At 39.8% G+C, this 27330-nt stretch overlaps 1 protein-coding gene and 2 pseudogenes across 1 annotated transcript in view; 1 reads left to right on the forward strand and 2 right to left on the reverse strand.

The window, feature by feature from the left end:
- TRAM1 (translocation associated membrane protein 1) overlaps positions 1–9017 on the forward strand; it is a 33055-nt gene extending 24038 nt beyond the window's left edge. The window contains exon 11 of the mRNA XM_046022336.1: positions 7458–9017. Coding sequence (XP_045878292.1) covers positions 7458–7531 — 74 coding nt within the window. The 3' untranslated portion in view covers positions 7532–9017. The remainder of the gene's footprint in view (positions 1–7457) is intronic.
- Positions 5188–6852, reverse strand: LOC123952827 (annotated as a pseudogene).
- A 1492-nt stretch (positions 9018–10509) lies between the features above and the next one.
- LOC123944459 lies at positions 10510–11642 on the reverse strand (annotated as a pseudogene).
- Positions 11643–27330: the final 15688 nt, after the last annotated feature.

Here is a 27330-nt window from a genome sequence, read left to right on the forward strand (position 1 = left end):
GTAGAACAGCTTTTTCTATAACTTTTGATTGCTTGATCCTTCATCTTTGAGCCTGCATCTACTATCCTCTTTTCTCCTTCTGGCTTTTGATTGAAAATGCATTGACATTGCCATAATTTTTTCAACTAGTATTTGGTGTTATACTTGGAATTGTAACATAGAGGAGTTCCAGTTTTAAAGATGCATCAACTCTGGTTTGCTCCTTAGAAGTCTTGATATTTGATAGTTGTGCCCTCCAGCCCTATCCTATTCAGGCTTGTCTCAGCAACTGTTGGGCCTTTGCATTTCATATAAATTTTAGTACATCTTGGTCAGTTTCCACTCCCCTGCCCCCGGCCCTGCCAAAGAAACTCTTCCTGGGATATTGGATTAGAATTACATTGAATCTCTTGATCATTTTAGGAAGAAATGAACACTTCAGCCTGTGAATATGGTATATACTTCTATTTACCTAGATTATTTTTAACTTCTTTCAGTGATACTTATTTAATGACCATTTTGTGGGGATCTAGTAAATCACATACCATAGGGTTCACCCTTTAAAGTGTATGTTTCAGTGGTTTTAAGTATATTCATAAAGCGTGTGAACCACTAATTCCAGAACATTTTTATCTCCCCAAAAAGAAACCGCATGCGCACTAGCAGTCTTTTCCTATCCCTTCCTTCCCCCTGCCTCTGGCAACCACTTACCTATTTTCTGTCTCTGTGGATTGCCTTTTCTGGACATTTCATATAAATGGAATCATATAAATTGTGATCTTTTGCAACTGGTTTCTTTCACTTAGCTTGCACTTAAAGTTCATACATGTTGTAGCAAATAACAATACTTTATTCCTCTTCATGGCCAAATACAAGTCCATTGTGCAGGTATACCAGATTATGTTTATCCACTTACTAGTTGATGGACATTTGGGTTGTTTGCACTTTTTAGCTAATTGAATAATGCTGCTGTAAACATTTATGTATAAGTTTTTGTTTGAACATCTGTTTTTGCTCTCTGGGGTATATACCTAGGAATGGAATGGCTAGGACAAATGGTAATTGAGTATTTAACATTTGCAGGGGAACCAATAAACTGATTTCCGCAGTGGCTGCACCATTTGACATTCATCGTTCTTACATACGATATTCTTTTGTCCCCTGCAGCATTTGTTGAAAAGACTAATCTTTCTCTATTGAGTTGTCCTGATATCCTTGTTGAAAATCAGTTGATCAAGTGCTTACAGGGCAGAATAAATAACTTAATTTCGGTGGGGAGAGGAAATCATTTGATCAAAAAGTAGGAATTTATTTTTGGACTCAATTCTGTTGTGTAGATCTATATGCCTCTTCTTATGCCAGTACCACCCTGTCTTGATTAATGTTACTTTCTAGTTCATTTTGAAATCAGGAAATGTGAGTCTTCCATTTTGTTCTTTTTCATGATTTGGTTATTCTGGGTCCTCTGCACTTCCGTATGAATTTTAGGATCAGCTTGTCAATTTCTACAAAAGCCAGCTGGGCTTTTGATATGGATTACTTTGAATTTGTCGATTTCCTTGAAAAATAGGAACATGGATGTCTTTCCATTTATTTGGGTCTTCCTTCATTTCTATTAGTTAAATTTTGTAGTTATTGTATAAATCTTCTTTTTATTCCTAAGTATTTTATTCTTTTTTTTTTTTTTTAAGATTTTATTTATTTATTTGACAGACAGAGGTTACAAGTAGGCAAGAGAGGCAGGCAGGGAGAGAGAGGAGGAAGCAGGCTCTCCGAGGAGCAGAGAGCCCGATGTGGGGCTCGATCCCAGGATCCTGGGATCATGACCTGAGCCGAAAGCAGAGGCTTTAACCCAGGTGCCCCCTAAGTATTTTATTCTTTTTGGTGATATTGTAAATAGAATTGTCTTCTTATTTTCATTTTTGAATGTTTATTGCCAGTATATAGAAATGTAATTGATTTTTCCATATTGATCTTTTATCCTGCATTTCACTGAGCTTTTTAGGATTTTTTTTCTAAGATTTTTTTTTAATTTATTTGAGAGAGAGTGCATGAGAGGGGGAAGGTCAGAGGGAGAAGCAGACTCCCTGCTGAGCAGGGAGCCTGATGAGGGTAGATCCTGGGACTCCAGGACCATGACCTGAGCCAAAGGTGGTCACTTAACCAACTGAGCCACCCAGGTGCTCCTGAGCTTCTTAGGATTATTATTTAGTAGTAGGGTTTTTGTGTGTATTCTTTCGCATTTTCAGTATGCAGGACTATGTCATTTGCAGATGGAAATAGTTTTACTTCTTCCTGTCTAATCTGGATGATTTTTATTTCATTTTCTTGCCAAACAGCCCTGGCTAGAACACCCAAAACAATGTTGAGTAGAAGCGGAGAGAGCAGACATCCTCATCTTCTTCCTGATATTATCAGGAAAGCATGTAGTCCTTTACCATTACATATGATGTTGCCTGTGGGTTGCCTAAATGCTTTTTTTTTTAAAGATTTCATTTATTTGACAGAGAGAGATCACAAGTAGGCAGAGAGGCAGGCAGAGAGAGAGAGGAGGAAGCAGGCTCCCCGCTGAGCAGAGAACCCGATGCGGGACTCGATCCCAGGACCCTGGGATCATGACCTGAGCCGAAGGCAGAGGCTTTAACCCATTGAGCCACGAGGTTCCCTTCTATTTCTAATTTATTAGTATTTTTATCATGAAAGGATGTTAGATTTTGTCACTTGCTTTTTCTGCATCTACTGAAATCATCAAATGGTTTTTGTTCTTCGTTTTATTGGTATCATGTATTACTATTAATTGGTTTTTGAATGTTAACCCAACAGTGCATTCCTGGGATAAATCTCATTTGGTTATGGCATATAATCCTCTTTAGATATTGTTTGATTTGGTTTGTTAGTATTTTATTGAGCATTTTTATATCTATAGTCATAAAGGATATTGATTTGTATTTTTTAGTAATGTATTTATTTTCAAATGTAAAACCAGTCTTACATTTCTAGCTTAAATTCAAGTTGATGATGATAATACATAGGTTTTAGTAGATTGGTGTTTTCGGTATATTTGTTAGGATTTTTGTACCTGTGTTCATATAAAAGATTGGCCTCTAATTAGCCTGGTTTTGTTTTTCTAATGTTCTTAGCACATCTTGGTGTAAGGGTTATGATAGCTTTATAAATAAAAGTATTGGGCAGTTTTATCCTTTGTGTGAAGTCAGCATTCTTTTTTACTTAAATGCTTGGAAGAATCTACCAGTGAGGCCATCTAACCTAGAATCTTCTCTGGGGGAGGATATTTACCTATAGATTAACATTCTTTAATAGATAATAGGATTATTCAGATTTTTATTCCTTATTGTATCTCTTTTGGAAAATTGTGTTTCTCAAGAATTTTCATTTCATCTAACTTGGCAAATGTATCAGTAGAATTTTTTTTAAAGATTTTATTTATTTATTTGACAGAGATCACAAGAGAGGCAGGCAGAGAGAGAGGGGGAAGCAGGCTCCCTGCTGAGCAGAGAGCCCAATGCGGGACTCGATCCCAGGACCCTGGGACCATGACCTGAGCCAAAGGCAGAGGCTTTAACCCACTGAGCCACCCAGGCGCCCCATGTATCAGTAGAATTATTCAAAATGTCCTTTTATTAATTTGTGTAGAATAGTAGTATTTTTAATTTCCTATGTTAGTAATTTACGCCCTCCCCCCCTCCCCCATGAGCCAAAAACTAACATTTGTGGGCTTTTTTGATTTTCTTAGTCGTATCATTGATTTCTGTTCGTGGTTCTTTGGGCTTGAATTGCTATTTTGTTATTTGTGGTTTACCTTCTTGAGATGGATCTTTACATCATTGATTTTCTGCCCATCTCGTGAATTACTTGCAATTAAAGACAAGCTTTCCCTTTCAGCAGTGCTTTAATTGAATTTCACAAATTTTGATATCTTTTTCATTATCATTCACTCTAGGATATTATAATTCCAGTCTGATTTCTTCTTTGATCCACAGATCGATCATTTATTAATACATTGTTTAATTTACAACTACATGGGCATTTTCTAGTTTTCTTTTTGTTACTGATTTCTAGCTTAATTCTGTTATGGCTAAAAAACATACTCTGAATGATTTCGGTTCTTTGGAATTTGTTGAGACTTTCATTATGGCTCAGCATGTGTTCAGTTTTGGTAAATGTTCCATTTGGACTTCAAAAGAATGTGTTTTCTGAATTTCTTGGTTATTAGTTGTATATCAGGTCAGATTTGTTAGTTGTATTTTTCAATCTTTTATATCTTTACCGATTTGGTAGAAGGAGTTCTATTTGTTTAGTCAGTTATTGCAGGAGATACTGACCTTTTCCTTGTAGCTTATCAGCTTTTGCTTTAAATATTTTGAAGACGTATAAGTACATCAAAATTCAGGGTTATTATAAATTCCTGTTGAATTTGTCCTCTTTCGGAACGTCTGTCTTCATTTCTTGTAAATGTCTGTATTTACTATAGCTACACCAACTTTCTTTTGATAAGATGTTATGGTGCATCTTTTTCTATATTTTTCTACTTTAAACCTTTCTTTGTCCTTCAATATAAATTGCATCTCTTGTCAGCAGCATATAATTGGATTTAATTATCTGACAGTTATTGTCTTTGTTTTTAGGAATATGATTTTCTTTGTATTTATCCTATTCTCTGTCATACAGATCTTCCTGAATCTTGGCTTGACTTCTTTTGTCATTTTTGGAAAATTCTTGACCCTGATTTCTTCAAATATTCTTCTGCCCCCTTCTCTCTCTCCTTTCCTTCTGGAACTCCAATATATGTGTTAAACCCTTTTTACCCTGTCCATGCTTTCTGCATTTTTCATCCCTTTTTTTCTGAGTTTTAATCTAAGTATTTTTTTTTTCTGGTTCACTGATTTCTTCTGTTGTGCCTAATCTGCTATTAAATTCATTTATTAAGTCCATATTTTCAGTTACTGTATTTTCCAGTTCTAGGATTAAAGATTTCATTCTCATGAAATTCTCCATCTTTTCATTTATTTATTTATTTATTTATTTTTAAGATTTTATTTATTTATTTGACAGACAGAGATCACAAGTTGGCAGAGAGGCAGGTGGGGGGTAGGGGGTGGGGAAGCAGGCTCCCCACTGAGCTGAGAGCCCGATGTGGGGCTGGATCCCAGGACCCTGGGATCATGACCTGAGCCAAAGGCAGAGGCTTTAACCCACTGAGCCACCCAGGCACCCCTTCATTTATTTTTATTACTCATTTTATGAGTCCCTGTGTGATAACTCCAGATGTGGATCACCTGAGGGCCTTTTTCTTTTCTTTTCTTTTTCTCTTCAACAGTAAACACCTTCTTTACGTGAGTTGAAGATAGGAGGGAAGAGGATGTATTTACCTTTTGGACCTTGATTTTCCTCAAATAGAGCTCCAGCTTCTTGCCCTCTAGCATATAGCCCTCTGCTCAGCCACACTGGCCTGGTCTTCAAGCAGTGCACTCAAGAAGCCTGCTCTGATGGAACTGCTGATTGTGGCTTGCTTTTTCCTTCCATTATGTTTCTTCCGAATTTTCTTTGATTCTTTTTTGTTTGAAATCTCTTCCTCCTTAGGAGTCAACTTAGCCCCCTTCTTAAGCCCAGAGGCAGTACATAGTGGGACTCATACCATGGTCAGGATGGCATGCTGTCAATGAGCACAGTACCCTTCCTCACCAGGGTCTTGGTGTGGACTACTCATTCATTGTTGGGTACTTTGTAGATAACATCAGTAATTCCTATTTGGTGCTTCCAACACTCAGAGCCCCAGGAGACGTTCCCCACACCCAGCCTCAAGGCAGGTTACTTCTTAATGCCTCCCCAGATTGGGACTATGTGTATGGGGCAGAGCATCCCAGTCATCCTTCTGCTTCTTGTGGAAGGGCTTTCTCTTGCCCCTGGTCTTGCAAGTTGTACCAGTTGTCCCAGCAGATGCCCATCACTTGGTGCTGGCTGAAAAGAGTGAAGATCTATTCCTGATATATTTTTTTCTCTCAGTTTTTAGTACCTTGGTCTTGCTTTCTGGGATGCCTGGTAGTTTTTTAATTGAATACTAGGTGTTTTATGTAAAAATGGGTGTAGGTTTTAGGCGAGTTTATAGAGGCTCTGGATTGAATATGGGTAGATCATTCTGTCCTGTCAAAGCTGATCTATTTCCAGTTTACCCTCATTCCTAGAACATCAGCCATTTGTATAGTCTGTCTTCTCTGACAGACTCTGGATTCAGATTTTTTTCTTCTCTCATTATGAGACCAACCAAGTCTCTGTTTAGTTTTGTATTTGCATAGGAGTTGCTTTTTGTTTGATTCCTCTGAGTCTTGCTTTGTACATGCACATTCAGTAATAAGCAGATGCCTTATGGGAAAAATACAGAGCCGCCTTGGGTTTTTGTTTTGTTTTGGTTTTTTTTTTCCTTTAGACAGCCATTTTTGTATTCCAACTTTAATGGACATTTTTGGAGGGAGGGTTAGTCTAATAATAGTTACAGATCAATCGATCGATCGATAGATACCTCCATCATAACTTGAAGAAGGCAGCCATAGAATACTCCTAAACATAAAAGTTATCCTAAACACTGACTTTGTATCTTGTAAGGAAACATATCCCTAAGAACTTTGTTTACAGACAAATGTGAAAAGGTTCTTTATTGCTACAAAAAGTACTGCTCCTAAGACTATTCTAAAATTCTTGTCATTGTTTTTTAGAATTTTCTGTCTTTTCTCTATCACTTTTTTCTGCTTTCGGTAGTAATTGCTTTATGTTTTACTGAGAAACAATTGATAGTTACTTTTTTAAAAAATTGCTACTTCTAGGGGAACCTGGATGGCTCCATTGGTTAAGCATCTGGCTCTGGATTTCAGCTCAAGTCATGATCGCATGGTTGTGGGATCAAGGCCCATGTCGGGCTCTGTGCTCAGTGCAGAGTCTGCTTCAGTTTCTCTCTCCGTTTCTCTCTCCCTCTCCCTTTCCCTTATACTCTCTCTCAAATAATTAAATCTTAAGGAAAAAATTGCTACTAAACATGTGTTTAACATGTTACTGGGTTGGTTTTTTTTTTAATTATTTTATTACCAGGTTTTATGATTGGTTAAATACTAGTAAAGATTTATTACTGAGAAATAAGTTTTACTTAAGGGCATACAGATCTTTATTGGGTTTTTAAATTTTCTTTTCTGAAGGTACTTTTGTGTATAAAGATGATTTTATTTGCATTTCTTTATAAAGGAGAGTAATACTGAGGTGCCTGGGTGGCTCAGTCAGTTAAGCATCTGCCTTCGGCTCAGGTTATGATCCCAGGGTCCTGGGATCAAGCCCTGCATCTGGCTCCTTGCTCAGTGGGGAGCCTGCTTCTCCTGCTCCCCCTGCTTATGCTCTCTGTCTGTCAAATAAATGAATAAAATCTTTATTTAAAAAAAAAAGAGAGAGTAATACTGATTCTTTTCTCTTTTCAGAAAATGGTGTAAATGGAACAGTAACTTCAAATGGAGCAGACTCTCCCCGTAATAGAAAAGAGAAATCTTCATAATGAATTATAATCTAACTGATTAATGTCCCCAAAGAAATACGCTTTTTACTATATCTTTCAGCACTAGAGATTTTTTCTGTCCTTGAAAATACAGTTTGTGCTCTTTGATTCTTGCTATTGTACTGTTTCATGCATTTTTTAAAGGGCATTTGAGGGAAGGTTGATTACTATGAGTGAGAAAAATATTTAGCTTAGACTAAGCTACCTGCCTTCAGAATAGTTTAGGGACCACCACCATATTTTATTTTGTTTTTTATCTTTGAACGTTTTTCTAATGATTTGGAGAGAGAACTATTTACAAAAATTCTACATATCAGTGATAAAATTTCTTGCTCTCACCAATTTTTTATATTAGCAAGATGGCCTCTTCCAGCAAGGTCATATTTTTTTAAGTTATCTTTCAGGGTAAAAATGGAAATACTATAAAGTTGGAAGTCAAACTTTAATATGTTTTCAGTGTTCTCTAATTTTTAGGAATTTTTGTAGTCTTTACACCTGGGAAAAAAGATTTGTAAATTCACTAAAATAATTGTGTGCTTTATATTATAGGTAATGGTTGTTAATGTTACATCCCCATTTAAAAAAAAATAGTATTGGTTACAATGTGTGGAGATTATTGCCATATATATTGAATCAAAATACATGAACATAAAAGTACCTGTGGAGTAAAATCTTTCTTGTGCATTTTCAACACTTGTGAACTGGAAATCAGAAAATTAAATATGTACTATAAAGAACCAAATTCGACTATAGCCCTTTTTGATATGTTTATTAATAATGATTCTTAATGGGGCTTGTTATAAGATCAATATGCACAGCATCTTAGAAAAATATTGTTTAACCTGCAAACCCTTTTTAAAAATAATGCCTATTTGATTTATATCTATAAAGAGAATGTCGGATAATTATATTTGGAAAAACTGCATTAATCTTAAACTGAAAATTCATTTGGCTAGTCTTACAAAAGACAGTGCTTTATGTTAACTATAGCTTTGGTCCCACCTTTAATTGAGAAGCATTTATCTGTATAAAACATATTTTTGGATAAATATATATATATATATTTGTATCTCTACAGAAAGGCTCTAAAAAACAATTGAGTAAAACATTTGGTTCCCTTTTCTATAATTATCCTTAAAAATTCTTATAGCTATATTTGGTTTTTTGTTGTCTTCACAGTACCTATACTGCTCCTTTTGGTGTTCACATCTTGTTCTCCATTTCTCACTTTTGTCACCAACTCATGTTTGTGCCATTTTTAGTATAAAAGTTGCAGGCTTGTTAGGTCTGCAGTTTAATAAGTTGCCATGCTGCTAGAAAGTTGTGCTTTCTATTTCCAGCTGTTGACTTCCTGGAAAAAGTAGTAGCTCTCTGTAGCATCATGGAGTTTCAGTGGAACCAAATTTTTGCCATTAAAAACTGGCATTATATTGAACTATACGTTGAGAAATCAATCAAAATAAAATTTTTACTTTCACAAGCTGTATCCTGAACGTTTTCTTTATTGTTAGCAAGTTTTTATGCTATCTTAGACGATATAATCTCATTAAAATGTACCATGTTTAAAGAAGTATACTCTTGATAAACATTTAGAATAGCCTTTCCCAAAGAAGTGTTCTGCAAAAAGGATTAGTTTCATATAATATCTGAGAGCTACTGAGGGGGGAAAAATGGTTAATAACCAAATTCAGAGACTACTGAGTTAAATTTAAAAGGTGTTTCTTTACTACAGGACTGTTCAACCCTTTATATGCAGATAAGCTTCCTGATCCACTAAAAATGTTTGCAGTAAGAATATAATGTGCAGTGTTTTTTGGGCTGTGGAAACCCACAAGTTTCCAAGTTTATATGGAATAACTTAACAGCATTGTTTTCTACACCATACCATACCATAGGTTTAGGAAAAGGAAAGAAAAAAGCCCTTCGTTGGTAGCTAAAACTTGATAGGCACGCATATAGTCACAAGTAAAATTGTAAATTGTATAAGCTCTAGATCCCCTTGCCCCACATGCTCTCAGGAAAGTCTTTACTGGCCTCCAGATTGTGCAGTGTGTCACTGTCACCCAGGCTAAGGTCAGCTTTGAAGCCTGATGGCAAGCATGTAGGACCGTGACCCAGGACAGCTGTCAGATTCAGTGAGTAACCTTGAACTAGTTGTTTTGCCATTTGGGGATTCAGTCTTTACCTCTGTAAAAAGCCTTTTTGCTTGCCTTTTAGAGTATGATTGTGGGTGGTCCAGGTGGACTATTTTGGAACAAAAGTATTAAGAGCATTCTTCTAAAATTCAGAAATTCTGCACAGTCAAAATCAGAGCTAATCCTGAAGCAAAGCTTGTGTAGATGAAGAAACGGGAGAGATGAATTTTTTGTTGCACATTTTGTTAGCAATAACCATTGACACCTTGTGTCTGCAAGGTGTTTCTAAATGTTTTCACTGAAAACTAGTTCTACTGCCTGTCTACATATGGACAAAAATATAAAATTGTTTTTAAGAAGTGATAGTTAAATTGATCACCTGTTTGCAGTTTTTTTCTCAATGTTATTCGAAGCATTGCCATTCATTTCTTAACTCTCTTATAAGCACCAAATTTTAATATATAAGTCAGTTTGGGGGGAATCACCATCAAGAACTTCCCTCCAGAACAAAACAATGATGTTCATGCTTCCAAACAACCACATTTGAAGTCTACCAAAATAAAAACAAAAAGCCCCACACACAAAGTAGCAAAAATCACATTCTAGGAGTTCTATGCATTTAGCAGCCTTTGCTTGTGCTGTCCAATCATCCTTCAGCTGACTTTCAAAAAAAAAGTAACACCCTACCTCATCAAAATAAACTTTTCTATTTGCATTTTTTAAATTAAAAATAATGATTAAAAGAGAAAACTCGAATTCACAACTGCCTGACTCATTTCAGTGTACAGCATATGAAGGTCAGAAGGGCCATTTGCAGCACACATGATTAGAGGATACTGGTCTTCAAGGTTCATTTTCTTTTACAAACTGTAAAATACCGGCAATTCCAAGTGTGGCAGAAGAGGTGACATCTGAGAATCCTACAGGACAACACAGGTGCCCAAGCTATTCATGGAATGACGGCTTCCGTCAAATTGACACAGTTATGCTGTGTAACGTTATTTCCCATCCTGTTACAATACTTTCACTGAGAGGTCAAGAATCAGTCTGAGAAATTCCCATGTGGAATCTTCTGGAGATGCAGAGATTGGAACTGCTGTCAGATCATTAATCACATAATCAAACTCTCCCTTCTTTGGCATATGTCTTCAGCACTGAAACGCAGTCTTCTATAAGGACCTGAGAGCAGTCTCCTTTAAGATTGTCTCAGGCATCACCACATGTTTTTCACACGTATGTCTTACATCCATTGGCCACCATGTGGTCAATCTCTACCATAGTGACCATCTTTGGTTTCAGTTTGACAATTTCACGTAATATGCCCCATCTCCGTCCCCTAGAATCAGTGTGTCTTTGCCGTTGTAGTCTTTTTCACTGCCCATGATGGCCTGGGTATACCTAAATCACTCTCCGCAAGATTAACTTCCCCACCAAGGATGAGAATATTTCCAAATTACTTCGAGTGTAGAGTTTCAATGTTCTGATAAGGCGAATCTTCATCATACACCACTTCCTCTACGTCATAATCAACCAGGCAACAATTGCAGTGGGCCAGTATCTGTCCATGGCCCCTCAAACTATGGGTGGTAATTGCTTCCCCTACCTGATACTGTGCTTAGTTCTTTCACTCTTTCTTCCACTTCAATCAAAAGATATGTCAACTTCTTGGCCTAGTGAATCACCATCATAACTCTGAAGGTCCAAGACCATCACTCCATGTGGGTAAACTCTCAAATTGGCAAAGCTGCCATTGTTGTCTATGCAGGCCGCTAAATAGCCATGGTCCTGCCAGCTGTGGAGACTGTCATCCCTTGCTCCTGGAAAATGGACCAGAGGTCTTTTAGAATGGTCTCACCACCAGCTGTGATGCTGAGCATGAAGTTGAGCAAGCTATGCCATGCCACTGCCGTAGTGAGGTGAGGCCCTGTGCTGTGCCTGGGCAGGTGGCCGCGGGAGACTGGGAGGCTGCGGGACATGCCAGGCTGCAGCCCGTGGGGTGTGCCCACCTGTTTACATTTTTAAAGGAGTGGCTTCAGAAGTAATCCTGGGGAATTGCTAGGGTAAAGCTTAAACAGATTGTTCTCTCAGAGATCACCTTGGTTGTGTTAGGTGATTCAATTAACAGTCATCGACTATAAAAATTTCCGCACAAGACAGGTTTGGGAATTTCAAAGCAGACATTAACAAGTATTAGTTGGGAAAATGAAACACTAGTAACCCAGGTCATGAAGAGAGTGAATGCAGCTGGGCAAAGTCTCTAGGTGCTTTAGGCGAACCATCAGAGACTATGGACTCTGAAAAACAACCTGAGGGTTTTGAAGGGTCAGGGGTGGGAGGTTGGGGGAACAGGTTTTGCATGGAGTGAGCACTTTTTTAAAGCTATTAGCCATCTACAAAAAGCGGTGGACCACCATGGCTTCGCTCTGTCTTGTGAAGACAGCAGAGAGTCTCATACTTCCAGACAGACTAGTCCTGGGTTTAAGCATGATTTGCTTTACAAAAAGCTCTACTAGGTATCTACATGCCACACATTAAACAGCTTTATCCAAAACCATTACGGAGAAGGCTAAGCCCATTTGCCTAGCCTAACTATTTTTAGTGAAAACACTGTTTGCTTAAGGCTGAAATCAAACATTTGAGGTATCCTGAAAACAAGCACATCAGAAAAAAAAAATATTAAGAGGTTTAGGTCCATCACATAGTCTAAATCATGACTATTCGTAATTCTGAGGGTAAGGGAGTGAAAGCAAAAAGCATATTCTCTTTTGAAGATTCAACCAATTCAAGTGATTTCTTGATTTCTGTTATTGGTTTCTATTAACATTAACAGGCACAAAATGGTAAGACTAGCAGACCAGGGTCCAAATCTTGACTCCTCCAATGATAATTCTCTGTAATCTAATGTCTGTGACTCGGTTTCCTGAGATACATAATAGCACCTATCCCACAAGGTAGTTCTACAAACTGAGATAATGCACATAAATTGTGCATAGTTCCATTTCTGATGCTCATAAAATGTTAGCTGTCAGCTCCTAAGGTTGTGACAAACACAGGAAAGGAATGACTAATAGTGTTAGGTAATTTCAGTTGACTACTTCTCCATATATGATCCATTATACAAGGTATTGAGCATTCATGCTCTATCTAAGGCAAGTACAGTGTTCCATGGGTAGGCAGGCCAATAAACTGCCATGAAATGTTCCTTTTGATAGCCATTTGATCCTTGCAAGACTGCAAACATGCTTATCCAGCACAAAAGCTCATAAATCAAACATCCAAGTCTATACTGAATCATTTGTACTTAGGTGATCCAATAATTATAAAAGCAACAAATACCATGTATAGTTTCTAAAGAATGATTTTTTTTAAAATCAGATACCTAGGGTTTATGATACTGTAGTTTCTTTAGTTGGTATATACAACATCTAGAGAATTTTTAGTTGCTTGGAATTTCCTTACCTTCTAATGGGAAGAATAAAACTCCATCAGATGAATGAGAATATTTACCTAGGATAAGAAAACAATGTATTATAAGCAATGTTTATCAACATACTTGAACTAATCTTATAAAATGTCCTACGAATCCAGTTCTGTAAATGGACTGGAAGGATGGCTGTCAGAGTCTGTGTGTGGGATATACACAAAAGTGTGGATAATGCATGAAATATGCTAAAATCCAAAGACCAAGTTCCTTACTCTGTTGTCTACTTGCTGATTGACTTCTGAACTAATCCCTTTTTTCCTTCATCAAATATGAGAAATTATAATAAAACTTTTTTATGAGAATGATAGAGAATCATTTTTTAAATTCAATTTTACCAGGCTAATTTAGGTTAGTAGTGACCTCCTGACCAATTAGAATGGTCCTTTTCTCTTTCTTGCTGATTTCATTCACAACAAACAAAACAATAAGATACAGGTCATTTGTTACATAGATCAGAAAGGGAAAATGTCTATACTATACATAATAAGTACATGAAGAATGAAAAATTAAGTGTAGTTTTTAAAAGTGAATTCCATAGCTAAAATTAACAACACAGGGAACAACAGATGTTGGCAAGGATGTGGAGAAAGAGGAGCCCTCTTGCCCTGTTGGTGGGAATGCAAACTAGTGCAGCCACTCTGGAGAACAGTATGGAGGTTCCTCAAAAAGTTAAAAATAGAAGTATCCCATGAGCCAGCAATTGCACAACTAGATATTTACCCAAAAGATACAAAAATATTGATTTGAAGGGATACATGCACCCTTATGTTATAAACCAACATTATCAACAATAGCCAAATCATGGTACCAGCCCAAATGTCCATCGACTGATGAGTAAAGAAGAGGTTGTATATAAACACAATGGAATATTACTCAGCCATCAAAACGAATCAAATCTTGCCATTCGCAATGACTTAGACGGAGCTACAATGTATTATGCTAAACAAAATAAATCACTGAAAGAAAAATATCACATGATTTCACTTATCTGTGGAATTTAAGAAAAAATACAGATGAACATATGGGAAGGGGGAGAAAAGAGAAAGAGAAAGAAACAAGCCATAAGAGACTCATAACAATAGAGAACACACTGAGGGTTTATGGAGGGAGCAGGGTGGAGAACAGGCTAAATGGGTGATGGGGATTAAAGAAGACACTTGTCATGATGAACACTGGGTGTTGTATTTAAGTGATGAATCATTGAATTCTACTCCTGAAATGAATATTGCACTGTATATTAGAATTTAAATAAAACTTTAAAGAAAAAAAGAAGGTAAATTTCATTCTGTAGGATTAAGGTCTAGAAAACTACTGGGAGTGTTAGAAGACTGCTAATATGCCTAAATCCTAATACACAATGGAAGCTTTGAAAAACTTGAAAGAAAATAAGCAAGGCTTGGGGTGCCTGTGTGGCATAGAGTTGGTTGAGCGACTGGCTCTTGGTTTTGGCTCAGGTTCTTGACCTCAGGGTTGAGAGATCAAACCCCACTTCAGGCTCTGCACTCGGTGTGGGGTCTGCTAAAGACTCTCTCTCCCTCTCCCTCTGCCTCTCCCCACCACCCCACCACTCCCCCCCACAGCCCGCACACACTCAACTCTCTCTCAAATAAATAAATAAGTCTGAAGAAGAAGAAACAGAAGAAACAGAAGCAGCAGCAGCAGCAAAGCTTGGCTCAAATTTATCCTCAGAAGAACTAACATAACTGCACTCCATGAGTAGAAAGCCCCAGTTAACACCTAGAAGTCATTTCTCTGTTGATATTATAATACCGTGGGGCAACTCTGCCACCTTTCAGATATATTATAGGTACTGCGGAGTAAGAAGGAGATAAGGAGACAGTTATTTAGCAAGAATTCTCTTCCTGCAAAGAAATACTCCACAGTGATTCTCATTGAAATTTATGGAGCCCATCTCTAAACACTGGCCGTTATACAGACAGCGCGGGCTCATCGCCTCTCTGCTTCTAATATAGAGCATCTTAATTTTGCATAGCTTGTGGGTTTTTGTTGTTGTTGTTGTTGTTGTTGTTGTTTTAATGAACACTGAAACAATAAGGAATTTCGAAAGCAAAGCCATCTTGTGGACCGTAGCTTTAGGTTTAAGTAATCACTGCTTTCCTTGTTTTACTGTATTTTGATGAGAGCCAACATTCTGATTACAGTCCAGCATCTCCGGTCCGGCAGGCGGTGCCAATCACACCCCATTATATATGGATGTAGAATAAGTGCCCGTTAGGGGCTGCGGCAATCACCACCCTAATTTTCCGCTCACGCTCCATCCACGTCAGCGCTCTCGTCTCCAGAGGTAAGAGCAGCTGTACTCTCTGTACTAATTAACCCAGCCGCCCTTGACATTTGTTCCTTTTTTTTTTTAAACCTAATGTCGCAAATTCTCTGTGAAAGAAAAGACTCTCAGCCTGTGATTTTTTTTTTTTTTTTTGCATTGATTATTTCAGCTGTTTTTGGGGATCTGCCTTTGCATCTAAAAAAGTACTCTTGTATTTCACACATTGAGGTTCAAAATTCTGAACAGAAGACCTGCATGTGACCGTGACTAGATGCGATAGGATGGCCCGTGGCGGGCACTGAGGGGAATGGTGGCAGAGAGCTTCACTCATTGATCTGAATTTGGCTTTAAAAGCATTTGACATTTGTTTCTTCTTGATGTTACCAACTGCCTAAAAACCTGATTATGTAGGATATTTTAGCCTTAGTGATTCTCATTTCCCAGAAGCTTAGTTTTGATGGGTTCCTGCCCTGCTCTGACTCTCCTTTAGCTCTGCAAATGTCTGCTTTTGAGAGAAGAGCTTATATTAATTACACTGTGTCTTCATAGTTCCCTGTATGCAGCAGGGTTCCGGTGGCTAGGGTCTTGCATCTGAAATGGAAGAAATGGGGAAAAGATGTTTGCATTTTTATATCCTCATATAGCAAAGCAACGGCCTTTTCTACTTCAGTCCCATAAACATTCTCCCGAAGCTCATTATTTATCCTCCACACTCTTTTTTTCTATACATAAGGCACAATAATATTGCACTTTATTGATTCTAAAATGTACTCACCCGAAACTTTAGCATCTCTGGTTTAAGAGTGGGGTTTTTCAATCAGTGGCATGTCAGTTTCTAGCATTTTTCTTAGGGTAAAGAAAATAAGGATTTAAGAAACCTGGTGAATGCTTCGATTGTTTGAAATTCAGTAAAAATTGGTAGCATTTACTGAAGTCTTACCATGTCCCAATTATTATTTTAAGTGCTCTCCCATCTCATTTTGACCCTCCACAGAAACCCTATGAACAGGGACCGTTCTTAGCCCCGATTTGCAGAAACTGCATCAAGGAAAGATGAAGGGACATAGTAAGCAACAAAGCCAGGCTTTGAACACAGGCGTGTCTGATCACGTGCCTGTTGGCTACTATGTCTTCCCACACACCTTCTCCTCCAGCCAAGCCTGCCCACGGAAGAGGATCATTCGATTTGATCTTCACTGTTCTTCCTTCCAAGGAGTTTTGCAAAGATAAAGTTCTAAGTATAGAACACTTATCATGTAAAGTCAAATAGTTTAGGAATTATTTTAATTTATTCAATAACACTAATAGACTTTTTTTCTGGATATTACAGGGATACAAAAATTCCTAGAACACAGTCCCTGCCGTCAAGGATTCACAGTCTAGTGTGAGAGGCAGACATCCCAGACAATAGTATTAACCATGGGGAAGGTTCTAGAGCAGGGATGAGGACCAGGGACCTCCAGTATGAGGTACCTCAGGGATAATGCTAAACTTGAGCCAGACTCTCTGGTTGCTGAGAGAAGGATCCCCTGAGGAACTGACCTTGAGATTGAGTTTTGAATCATGAGAATTGACGTCGGGCTTCACACACAGTGTCAGAGGATGAATGAATGAGTGAGCGAATTATTCAGTCAATCACTGAAAAAGAAATCAACTATGGCTTGGAAGAAACTGAGCCTGCAACTTGGGGACACGGATGTGTAAAGAACAATCGGTGAAAGACAGCCTCAACTCCCATGTAGACAGCAGGTGCTGGATGCCTCCCAGCTCAGGGAAGAGGTTGTGAGGCAGTTTTGCAGGCCCAGACCACCCCTACCGTGGCCTACAGAAGATCCTATTAAAACAGTGCAGGTGAGGGTGGCGAAGGGTGCCGGCACATTGCCTCCAGCCCTCCCCTCACTGGGCACTGGGTGTGGGAATCCCAGGACCACTGTGCATGAGGCCGCAGCGCTGTGCCTCCCACCAGAAGAGCCAAGGTTGGACAGACATTCTGAGGAAAAGACAGCTTTTTCTCAGGCCCAGCTTTCAGCTCCAACTACTACTATGTCAGCTTTTATGAGTGCAAGTGTTTTTTTTAAGACTTCATTTATTTAGGGGCATCTGGGTGGCTCAGTTGGTTAAGCAACTGCCTTCAGCTCAGGTCATGATCCCAGAGTCCTGGGATCAATCCCCTGTTTTGGGCTCCTTGCTCAGCAGGAAGCCTGCTTCTCCCTCTCCCTCTGCCTGCTACTTCTCCTGCTTGTGCTCTCTCTCTGTGTGTGTGTGTCAAATAAATAAATTTAATTTTAAAAATATTTTATTTATTTATTTGAGAGAGGCAGTGCAAGTATGGGGTGGGAGGACTGCAGGGAGGGACAGAGCAAGAGGGAGAAGCAGACTCTCCACTTAGCAGGGAACCTGATGCAGGGCTCGATCGCAGGACCCTGGGACCATGACCTGAGCTAAAAGCAGATGCTTAACCAACTGAGCCACCCAGGAGTCCTGTAAGTGATTTTTTATGACCTACAAGACCTCCGTGAGATCATCTCCATGGCAGGGGAAAAAAGGAGCTCACAGAGTGGGGTTTGAAGGAGCAATGAAACAGATAAAATGAAGTCTCTTCATGATTCCACCCTACCAAACCCCATTCACTGAATGAAGAGATTACGAGCAAGAATCAGGAGAAAAAAGAGAAGATGGCATGCAGCATGGTTGCTGTGGCCGGGCTGTCACTAGACAGATAAGGGGACGTGAGGTGCAAACATGATGCCCATCCCCATCCAGGCGGGGAGGGACAACCTAGGCGTGATTCCCACCCTCACCAGGCTTACAGTGTGAAGACAAGTAACCATCTACAAAAATAGAAGGAGAGATTATAAGCGTCAGAAAGGGAGAAATCCCTGTGCTTGTAAAAAGAGGACGTGGGGGAGAGGAGGAATGACCTCTCTGAGAAAAACCAGTGCTGAGCTGAGAAGCCCAGGGTGAGGACAACTGAGGCAGAGGGTGAGGGAGACCCACCAATGACACATGTGCCATTTGGTGGGAGAGGCAAGAAGGACAGGGCCCCCAGGACTTGGTGCCGGGCCTGGGGACTCCAGCTCCTGGGCTCCTTCCTTGGTGTCAAGATATCTCCCTAGTCTTTCCATGGAGAATCATGTTCTGCGGGTGTATACACTATGCTGGGTCTAGTGAGGGAGTATATTCATCCTTTTTCCCCTCTCTGGTGTCCTCCACAAGTCTTTTTTTTTTTTTTTAAGATTTTATTTATTTATTTGACAGACAGAGATCACAAGTAGACAGAGAGGCAGGCAGAGGGAGAGGAGGAAGCAGGCTCCCCGCTGAGCGGAGAGCCCGATGCAGGGCTTGATCCCAGGACCCTGGGATCATGACCTGAGCTGAAGGCAGAGGCTTTAACCCACTGAGCCACCCAGGCGCCCCCCTCCACAAGTCTTTCTCCTGTGAAGACACTGGTGAGAGCAAGATTTCCCGGACACTCAGCAATATTTGTAAACCTGACAGGTAACGCGCTTGCATGTTTTCCAGTGCATATACTTAGTGTTACGTTACCATTTTGTTCCTTCCCCCCCTATTATTGAGCACTATTTTTTTTCAAAGATTTTATTTATTTATTTGACAGAGAGAGATCACAAGCAGGCAGAGAGGCAGGCAGAGAGAGTGAGAGGGAAGCAGGCTCCCCGCCGAGCAGAGAGCCCGATGCGGGACTCGATCCCAGGACCCCGAGACCACGACCCGAGCCGAAGGCAGCGGCCCAAACCACTGAGCCACCCAGGAGCACTATTGAATGAGAGCTTGTAGTCTAGTAAAAGAGATAAGATACTGCACGAAGTAGTTTGGAAGGAGCTTGATCTCAGCGGGAAGGCCAGAAAAGATGGCAACTGGCTTTTAGGGGCAAACATGGTTGATTTCACATTTGCAAGCTCTGATTTAAATCAGAGTAGAAAGCTACCCGAAATCAGCTACAAGGGGTCTGCTCTCTGGCTCTCGAACAATTAGTTGAAAGGCTCCCACTTTGAAAATAATTCCCAGCCCCCTCCTCTTTTAAGCCAGTGTTACTCGAACTACAACCCAGGTACCAGTTCTTGTTCCATTCTGCAAATTGTCTGTAACCAGTCTGCAGTGAGATAAGCACAGAAACAAAGTGAGCATTTAGAACTTTTATGGCAATTTGGCAGAATAGTTTTATGTCTGCTGAATTGAAAGAAAGAAAGAGAGAGAAGGAGGAAGAAAGGGAGGGAAGGAGGGATGAAGGAAGGAAGGAAGGAAAGAAGGCAGAAAGAAGGAAAGAGAGAGAGAAAGAAAAAGAATTGAGCTTGTGTTTTGTATGCCTTTGGAGGTTTTTTAAATTGAATTTTCTGTTTATTTTATTATTTTTTGTAAAAATATTGATCCACAATGGATTTAAGACAAAGCCAGTCCTTTCACACAGGTGTTCTGAGACTCCTTGCTCAACGCCGCTCAGGGGACCTCAAGGGCACTCCACTCAGAAGAACAGGCAGCTCAATACACGAAGCTCCCGAAGGATCCAGAAACACTACCAACAAGTCAGGACCCACCCTGTACACTTTCTCATTCAAAACAGAGCTCTTGGCCAGATTGCTGGCAGCTTTCCAGATTTCTGCCAGCAGGAAGCACAGATAAGGAAGCTACACTCCCCTGGAAAAATCAGACTGACCCAGAATGACGCCACCTAATTTCTCGTAAAGCCCACAAAATGTGAGCTGGCCAAACAGGGGCACAAAGAGACTGTTACCAGTGATATCTTCAGAACGAAATGTCACTTCTCTTCTTCTGACTTTAAAGGAGGTATAAGAGTCTTGAGTCCATATAGTCACAGAGCCTGTGACAGAAATCCCCCAAAGGCCATGACTGTATCATCAGTTAAATAAAATCAGGTATGACAGGTATGAAACCAGCCCAATTGTGTCACTGCACTCCGCTATACGGTTGTTCCTGTAGTGACTAAGAGAGGTGAGGTCTACTGTTAGACTGATTTTAGCCAGCGAGATGCCACAACATCCCCAGTGGGATGCTTCATTGCAACTCGGGTCTAAGGATACACTCATTGAGCCAGCCCTTTGGCAATCATGGACAATTGAGATTAATGTGTCCTTAGCAAACATCGCCAGGCTCCTGTTATTTGTATTCTTAGCTGTACTCAGATGTCTTCAGTTGGTGTCTTTCATTAGACTAAATGAGTTGGAGTTTTACAGGCAGAAAAAAATATCTTCCCATATCTTCTGTAATTTTCCCACATGTCTATTACATTCTGTGCCCAGTAGGCTCTGAGTAAATGTTGACTAACCCGTTAATAAAATGATGTAAATCAAACAGCAGGTTCCCTTTTTTTCACTTTCAGCACATTTATTCTCTTTGCTAGTGTACTGTTTTATTCAAAGCTCCACGAATTTGATTTAAATTTTTGGAAATAGAGGAACAGAGGGAAAAAATGATGCAAACTTAGTGCATTTGGATCCTGTGTACTCACGTATCACACCCACTGTAGAACTCGGGAACTATGTACCCATGCCTAATTAGCTCCGGCAAAATCCAAGCTACTCACCCATTGAGGAAGCTTTCAACTGATGAGACTTCTTGAAGGGAAATGAAGAAAGAGAGACCTAAAGTGCTTTTCTTTTCTTTTCTGTTCCCTTTTCTTACCTCTTCTTGAATTTCCCAAAAATTATGCAGAAAGGCTCAGATGGAAACCGAATGTTTTCTTTCTTGTAGTAGTGAAGTCAGCCACAACATCCCATGAACAAGGGCCTAGAGGTGAGGGAACCTGGAAGGCATGAGGGTAGCAAGGCCAAGGAAAAGAGAGCCTAAGCCGGATCTATGAAAGCAAACCTCAGGCCATCACTGTAGATACAAGCTCCATTTGGAGGAGAATCAGCAGCACGTAGGTCATAGAAATTCTGTTGCATTCTTCCCTCATCATCTCTTTATCTCCTTCTTTCCTGCATTCACTCACCCCATCCCCATCTTTGCATAGTCAACCCACTTCCCTTCTCATAGAGAAAAGAGAGGAACTTGCTTGACTAGGGTGGTGGGGGTGGGAAGTGCCCCACATTATATTTTGAAAGGAGGGTTCCATTTTCATGTGTTACCCCATTGCCTCTCTGATTTCCCTGCAAGTGGAGCCAACAATTCCTTTGAGAAAGACCCAAAACTTTTCAAATACAGTCAGTCTCAACCTCCCCAGATAAGATGGCATCTGTGCAACGAGGCCCTTTGAGAATTACAAGCTGTGTTTTTGAATCTTATTACAGATTACAGACTGTTCCAGAAAAGACCTATTTGATTATGCCACTGTAAGGCCATCTGGTAACAATATTGTTCACATAGAACAGTACCGTTCATATAGAACAATATTGTTCCGAGGACAATTGTGTTCTAAGTGAGCACAAGTCATAAGAGGGAAGGTAAAGCTAGAGAAAGAACTACAAAAAATATGATCAAATCATCAGAGGCCCAAGTCTCCAGAATCTTGTCCTTTTTCAAATGACCTTAAGAAAGCTGAAAATTAGGCAACAGGGGGAAATAAAAGAGAATACAAGGCTTTGCCTGTTCCTTCCTATTTCCTTTGTTTGGTTTTCTGAGAAATGTGTTTTGTAGCATAATTTTGGCATATCTGCTATTGGCAGAAGCTCATAGAATAATTCCTTCATTAGTGTGCAGAATTTGGTTCAACAATTCATTCTGAAGTCAGAACTTCACTACCTGTAATGGAATCACATAGGCTATATTAGGATATTTCTTAGGATATCAGAAATGGGATTTTGGTTTTTTAAAAATCAAGAAACAAAGGGAAGGAAGGACACAGAGAAAGAAAACTGGGGGAAAAAATTAAGAGCCAACTCTGAAAGGAAACAAAACATTTAATTCCTGCTAAGGTGGAGCCCAGTTACTTGCATAGCAATGTGTTCCTCATTAGTAGGTGTTTGTGAGGGTACAGAGGATGTCACGGAGAGATATGGGATGCTTCCCTAAGTCTTTCATAAACTTTCTCCATTCACCCCTAGGACAACGCCACACTCCTAGCTAGCTAACCATTTGCAGCAACAGGGGAGAATGAAGGCAATCCAACAACAGAGAGGTAGGTCTAGATTGTACCTGAGGACCTCTGTCTCCTTTCTTGGAAAAGGCTGCAGCTCCCTAACATCCTAGAGACTTGTGCACCCACTTCATTCATAGTTTGGTATCTAAAAGCAGATCCAAAGTGGAAAGAGATTGTAACAAGGTTCTAAACACCTGTTGTACTTGTTTTTAAATGGCAATACTAAGTGTGAGTATAATCTTTTGGGGGAGATGGAGGCTTACTGGATTTGGAGAGTTTTTACTCCTTCTTAAAGATCCTTTTAGGGGGTGCCTGGGTGGCTCAGTGGGTTAAAGCCTCTGCCTTCGGCTCAGGTCATGATCCCAGGGTCCTGGGATCGAGCCCCACATGGGCTCTCTGCTGAGCAGGGAGCCTGTTTCCCCCTCTTTCTCTGCCTGCCTCTCTGCCTACTTGTGATCTCTGTCTGTCAAATAAATAAATAAAATCCTTAAAAAAAAAGATCCTGTTGGGTTCCACTTGCTAGATTAGTAGTGGTAGTCACAGAGGGGATAGGGTAATTAACAAATATAGAACCCAATTCAAAGTCTGACCCCAACCAAAGATACGGACAGCAAAGCTCCTACACACACACACACACACACACACACACATACATGCACACATACATACCTACACACAGTGATCCTCCTAGGCAAACTAGCCTTAATCTGACCTTGCAGGGCCAGTGCCCATCAAACCACAAGACAGAGCTGAAGAAGCCAGAACCCCCTCTGACACTCTCTGTGTCCAGAGGTGGGTTAGTATCCAGTTTTGACCTATAGAGCCCAATATTTGAGCTTTCATTGAGATTAGCAAAGTGTGTTGCCATTCACTCATTCTTTCATTCAACCAACATTTGAGAATTTGCCAGTGTCCTAGCCCTAGATAGGAATGCGGATATGAATAAAACCAAGTCCCTGCTCTCATAGAGCTTAGATATCTGTTTCTTTGTAAATCCCTTTAAATCAATCCATGGAGGAAGGATAGAATATGAATACACTATCACAACCAAACCAAAGAAATAAAATATTTGATGAAAGCTGTGTGCATATTCTTGTTTCCTCTTTCCCAAGTCACATGTGCCTCTGCCCTCTGTCTTTCCCACATAACCCAAGCTTAAAAGCCAATGTCTTCAGCATAAAGGAGTTTCATTCTCATAGTATTTGTAAATGATTTTTATTTCATATTTCAGAGTATTTATAAATGATTTTTATTTCATATTATAAATATGAATATTTATAAACATTTCTCATAGTATTTATAAACTAAAGCAAACTTTGGAGCTAAAGTCCTCTACCCAAAAGAAACTTTTGTGCAAATGGGCTGAGCCAGAGGCATCAGGGATGGCAACAGGGAAAGGAAACATGGAGCTCAGAAGAGTGGGGGGAAATGGCTGCCATGTTTTGGATGACTCTTCCAACTGGAGGCAGGATTCTCATCTCTGGACTGGCCCAATAGGCAAGGAGTGTAGTCTTCTGAGAGAAGGAAGAAGGTAAAGTCCTGGTAAGATTCAGTGGCAAGGAAATTTGTTGTTTGAAAGCCACCGATGCCTCTATTTTGTATTTTTTTTTTCCTCAAGGAACTCAACCTTGAAGTTCATTCATAGATCAGCAAAAACTACTGAGTATCTACTTTGCAGCATGAACTATTCTGAGCACTAGACACATACATCAGTGAACAAAGTGGGCAAAAATCCCTGCTATCGCCGGGGCTTATATTCTAGGAAGAGGATAGAAAACAAAACAACACAGAGCTTAGAAGGGTGGAGAAATGGTAGTCTATCAGCAAGTGATAAGTACTATAAGTAATATACTATATACTGCATATATTATATATAAATATAAAAAGAGGCCAGGGGAAAAGAAAGTTATGTGGGGTGTGCATCATTAAAATTATGATCAGTCAAGTGGAACTAGGTTAGAAATCATGAAAATAATTTTAGAACACCCAATGGCTTGGAAGGTAGGTATTATGTATGCTTTTAAATAATTCTAAGGTCCAAAAAGAAATGGTGGTGGAAACAAGAAAATATTTTGAAGTATTCCATGTGCTGGATGTTCCCAGCCCCATTTGACACCCCCCCGACCCCACACTGTTCTCAGCACTGCCGCAGTCCAAGGTTCTTCTGGGCAGCATTTGCCTTCTCTGGTGGGGCAACTTTCAGGGTCATTAGGCTGCAGCCACTGTGTTCTACTTCCCACATTTGACTCTGCCCTATGTCCTGCACACCCCATTTTCTTCCCATCCTTGGCTCTGTCCTGCACCCAGGGCACTGTCTTATCTTCCCATCCTTGGCCCTGCTCAGCACCCAGCACTCCTCTCCCTACCCATTCACACCTCCCCTCCCCCTATGTTTTTCCAACCCACATGTCCAAGTTCTATCTCATCCCTGAAAACAGCCTCCTCTTGGCCAGACTTTGGACCCAGAGCTGCACATACCTACAGCACAGCCTACATCTGAGACAGCAGACTTAACACCAAGACTCATCTATTCCCTGGATGTGAAGGGCAGGAACACACTCCAAGTGGGCAAACATTTGGCCATATGGGCTCTGTGCCATGGAAGGAGTATAGGCTGAAGTGGGTCAGAGCCAGGCCCAGGAAAGGGGTCCTCTTGTCTCTGGATAAGGAAGTGACCCAGTGTGCACAATCTTGAGCTAATACTGTTACTGTTACTATAGCGTCGCTGCCACCACCACCACCACCACCACCAATCATCACCATCAAGGGATACAGCGTCTGTAAGTGTACCTAGGCAGCCTTTGATTATTTCCCTGTCCCCGAAGTGGTACTCCTTAAACCACAAAAACCAAATACTTACTCCATGCCATATTTTTGTAGTGTTTTGCCTTTGAACAAACATTGTTAATGACATACTCTAGAACTGGTTTATTTTTGTTTTATTTAATTGATTCCATAACCTAACTAATTATGGAATAATTAGGAATAATTAGTTAGCTTTGTCACCTATTACCTCTGAAAACAAGGTAACTTTTCCACTGTAAACAAGTGAAAAAGAAAGAAACAAACAATTGCTAAGATTAAGAAAGAATCCCCAATCTACTGGCAATGTGGGTGAAGCAAGTGGTGGTTGAGGGTTAATGAAAGACATAACCAAAGCATGTAGGAATTAACCTGAGGCTCACCGCATTTGAAGAAGAATGTATATGGAATGAAAAGGAAAAGGCCCCCACTTACTCTCCACACACATTCCCGTTCCCATGGGAGACCACTATCCAACATTTTGTGTCCTTCCCAAAAGTTTTCTCTGCTTATACAGACACCTTTATACTCTATGCAGATTCCCTTTTTAACAGGCAAGGAGAGTACCACAACTTGGATTATATTAATCTGAAATTTGCTTTTTTTCCCTTAATAATACATCATGGGCATCTTTTCAGGTGAGTACATAGAGAGAGCAACCACATTTTCCTTACTAGATGCTTAGTATTAATGGATATCCCCATTTATGATCACTGAAATCATTTCTATTATTTGTATTTCTACAAATAGTATTACAATGTGTGTGTATGCATATGTATATATTCATACGTGTTTCTGAATTTGTAGACCAGAGCCCAAGAAATGGAGCTGGTATAGGTCATATAGTACACAACTATCTTCCCAAAGTGCTGGTATCTTTTATATAGCCATCAACAGTGTGCCTTTTCTCCCTCACTTACATCAGTTAGACATATATCATATGCATCTTTTGATTTTTGCCAATCTGATAGGTAAAAAACTTTCTTACTAATTTGCATTCCTTCATTTCTTCAATTATTAGTTCAATTAGTATACATTTATATGTCCCTTGTAATTCATTCCTTAGTGAAATGCTTGTGTAAATCCCTTGCTCATTTTTATTGTGTTTCTTTTCTTTTTCTTATTGATTTGTAATAACTCATTTACTTTAGGGTTCTTAATCTTCATCCAGAATACTTGTGATAAATATTGTCTCCCACTTGTTACTGATGTTTGCACTTGTTTTTAATGTTTTTTTGCTGGAAAAGGTTTCTAATTTTTGACTCAGAACTGTCCCTTATTTCTGAATGGTTTCTGGGTCTCCTGTCTTACTTAGGAAGTTCTGTCTTACCTCTTGAATATATTCTCCTTTTTGTTTTCTTTTCAATGTATACCTGTTTTTTTTTAAAATTCTACAAATAATATAGAAATTCATACTCAAATAATTCATATAACACAGATGAATAAACAGTAAAAGTTATTTTCTCTCTTGGGGCACCTGGGCGGCCCAGTCAGTTAAGCATCTGACTCTTGGTTCCAGCTCAGGTCATGATCTCAGAGTGGTGAGATTGAGGCTCCACATCTGGTTCCGTGATCAGCAGGGAGTCTGCTCAAGATTCTCCTCTTCTGCCCCTCCCCCACACTTGCTCTATCTCTCCCTCCCTCTCTCTCTCTCAAATAAAATAAATAAATTTTATTTATTTTATTTTTTTAAAGATTATTTGTTTGGTAGAAGAGACACAGTAAGAAAGGAAACACAAGCAGGTGGAGTGGGAGAGGGAGACGCAGGCTTCCCGCTGAGCAGGGAGCCGGATGTGGGGCTCCATCCCAGGACCCTGGGATCATGACCTGAGTTGAAGGCAGGCACCTAATGACTGAGCAACCCAGGCGCCCCAATAAACCTTTTTTTAAAAAAGTTGTTTTCACTCTTTACTCTTGCCACTCTCACTTATTTCCCTGGAAGTCACCACCGTTGACTTAAAAGACATCTTTGCCTTGTCACATTGATTCTCATTTCATCTCATTTCTAAATGGGCTCAAGACTGTTTCCAAGGATAT

Source organism: Meles meles, chromosome 1 (assembly GCF_922984935.1).
Source record: "Meles meles chromosome 1, mMelMel3.1 paternal haplotype, whole genome shotgun sequence".
Classification (NCBI taxonomy): domain Eukaryota; kingdom Metazoa; phylum Chordata; class Mammalia; order Carnivora; family Mustelidae; genus Meles; species Meles meles.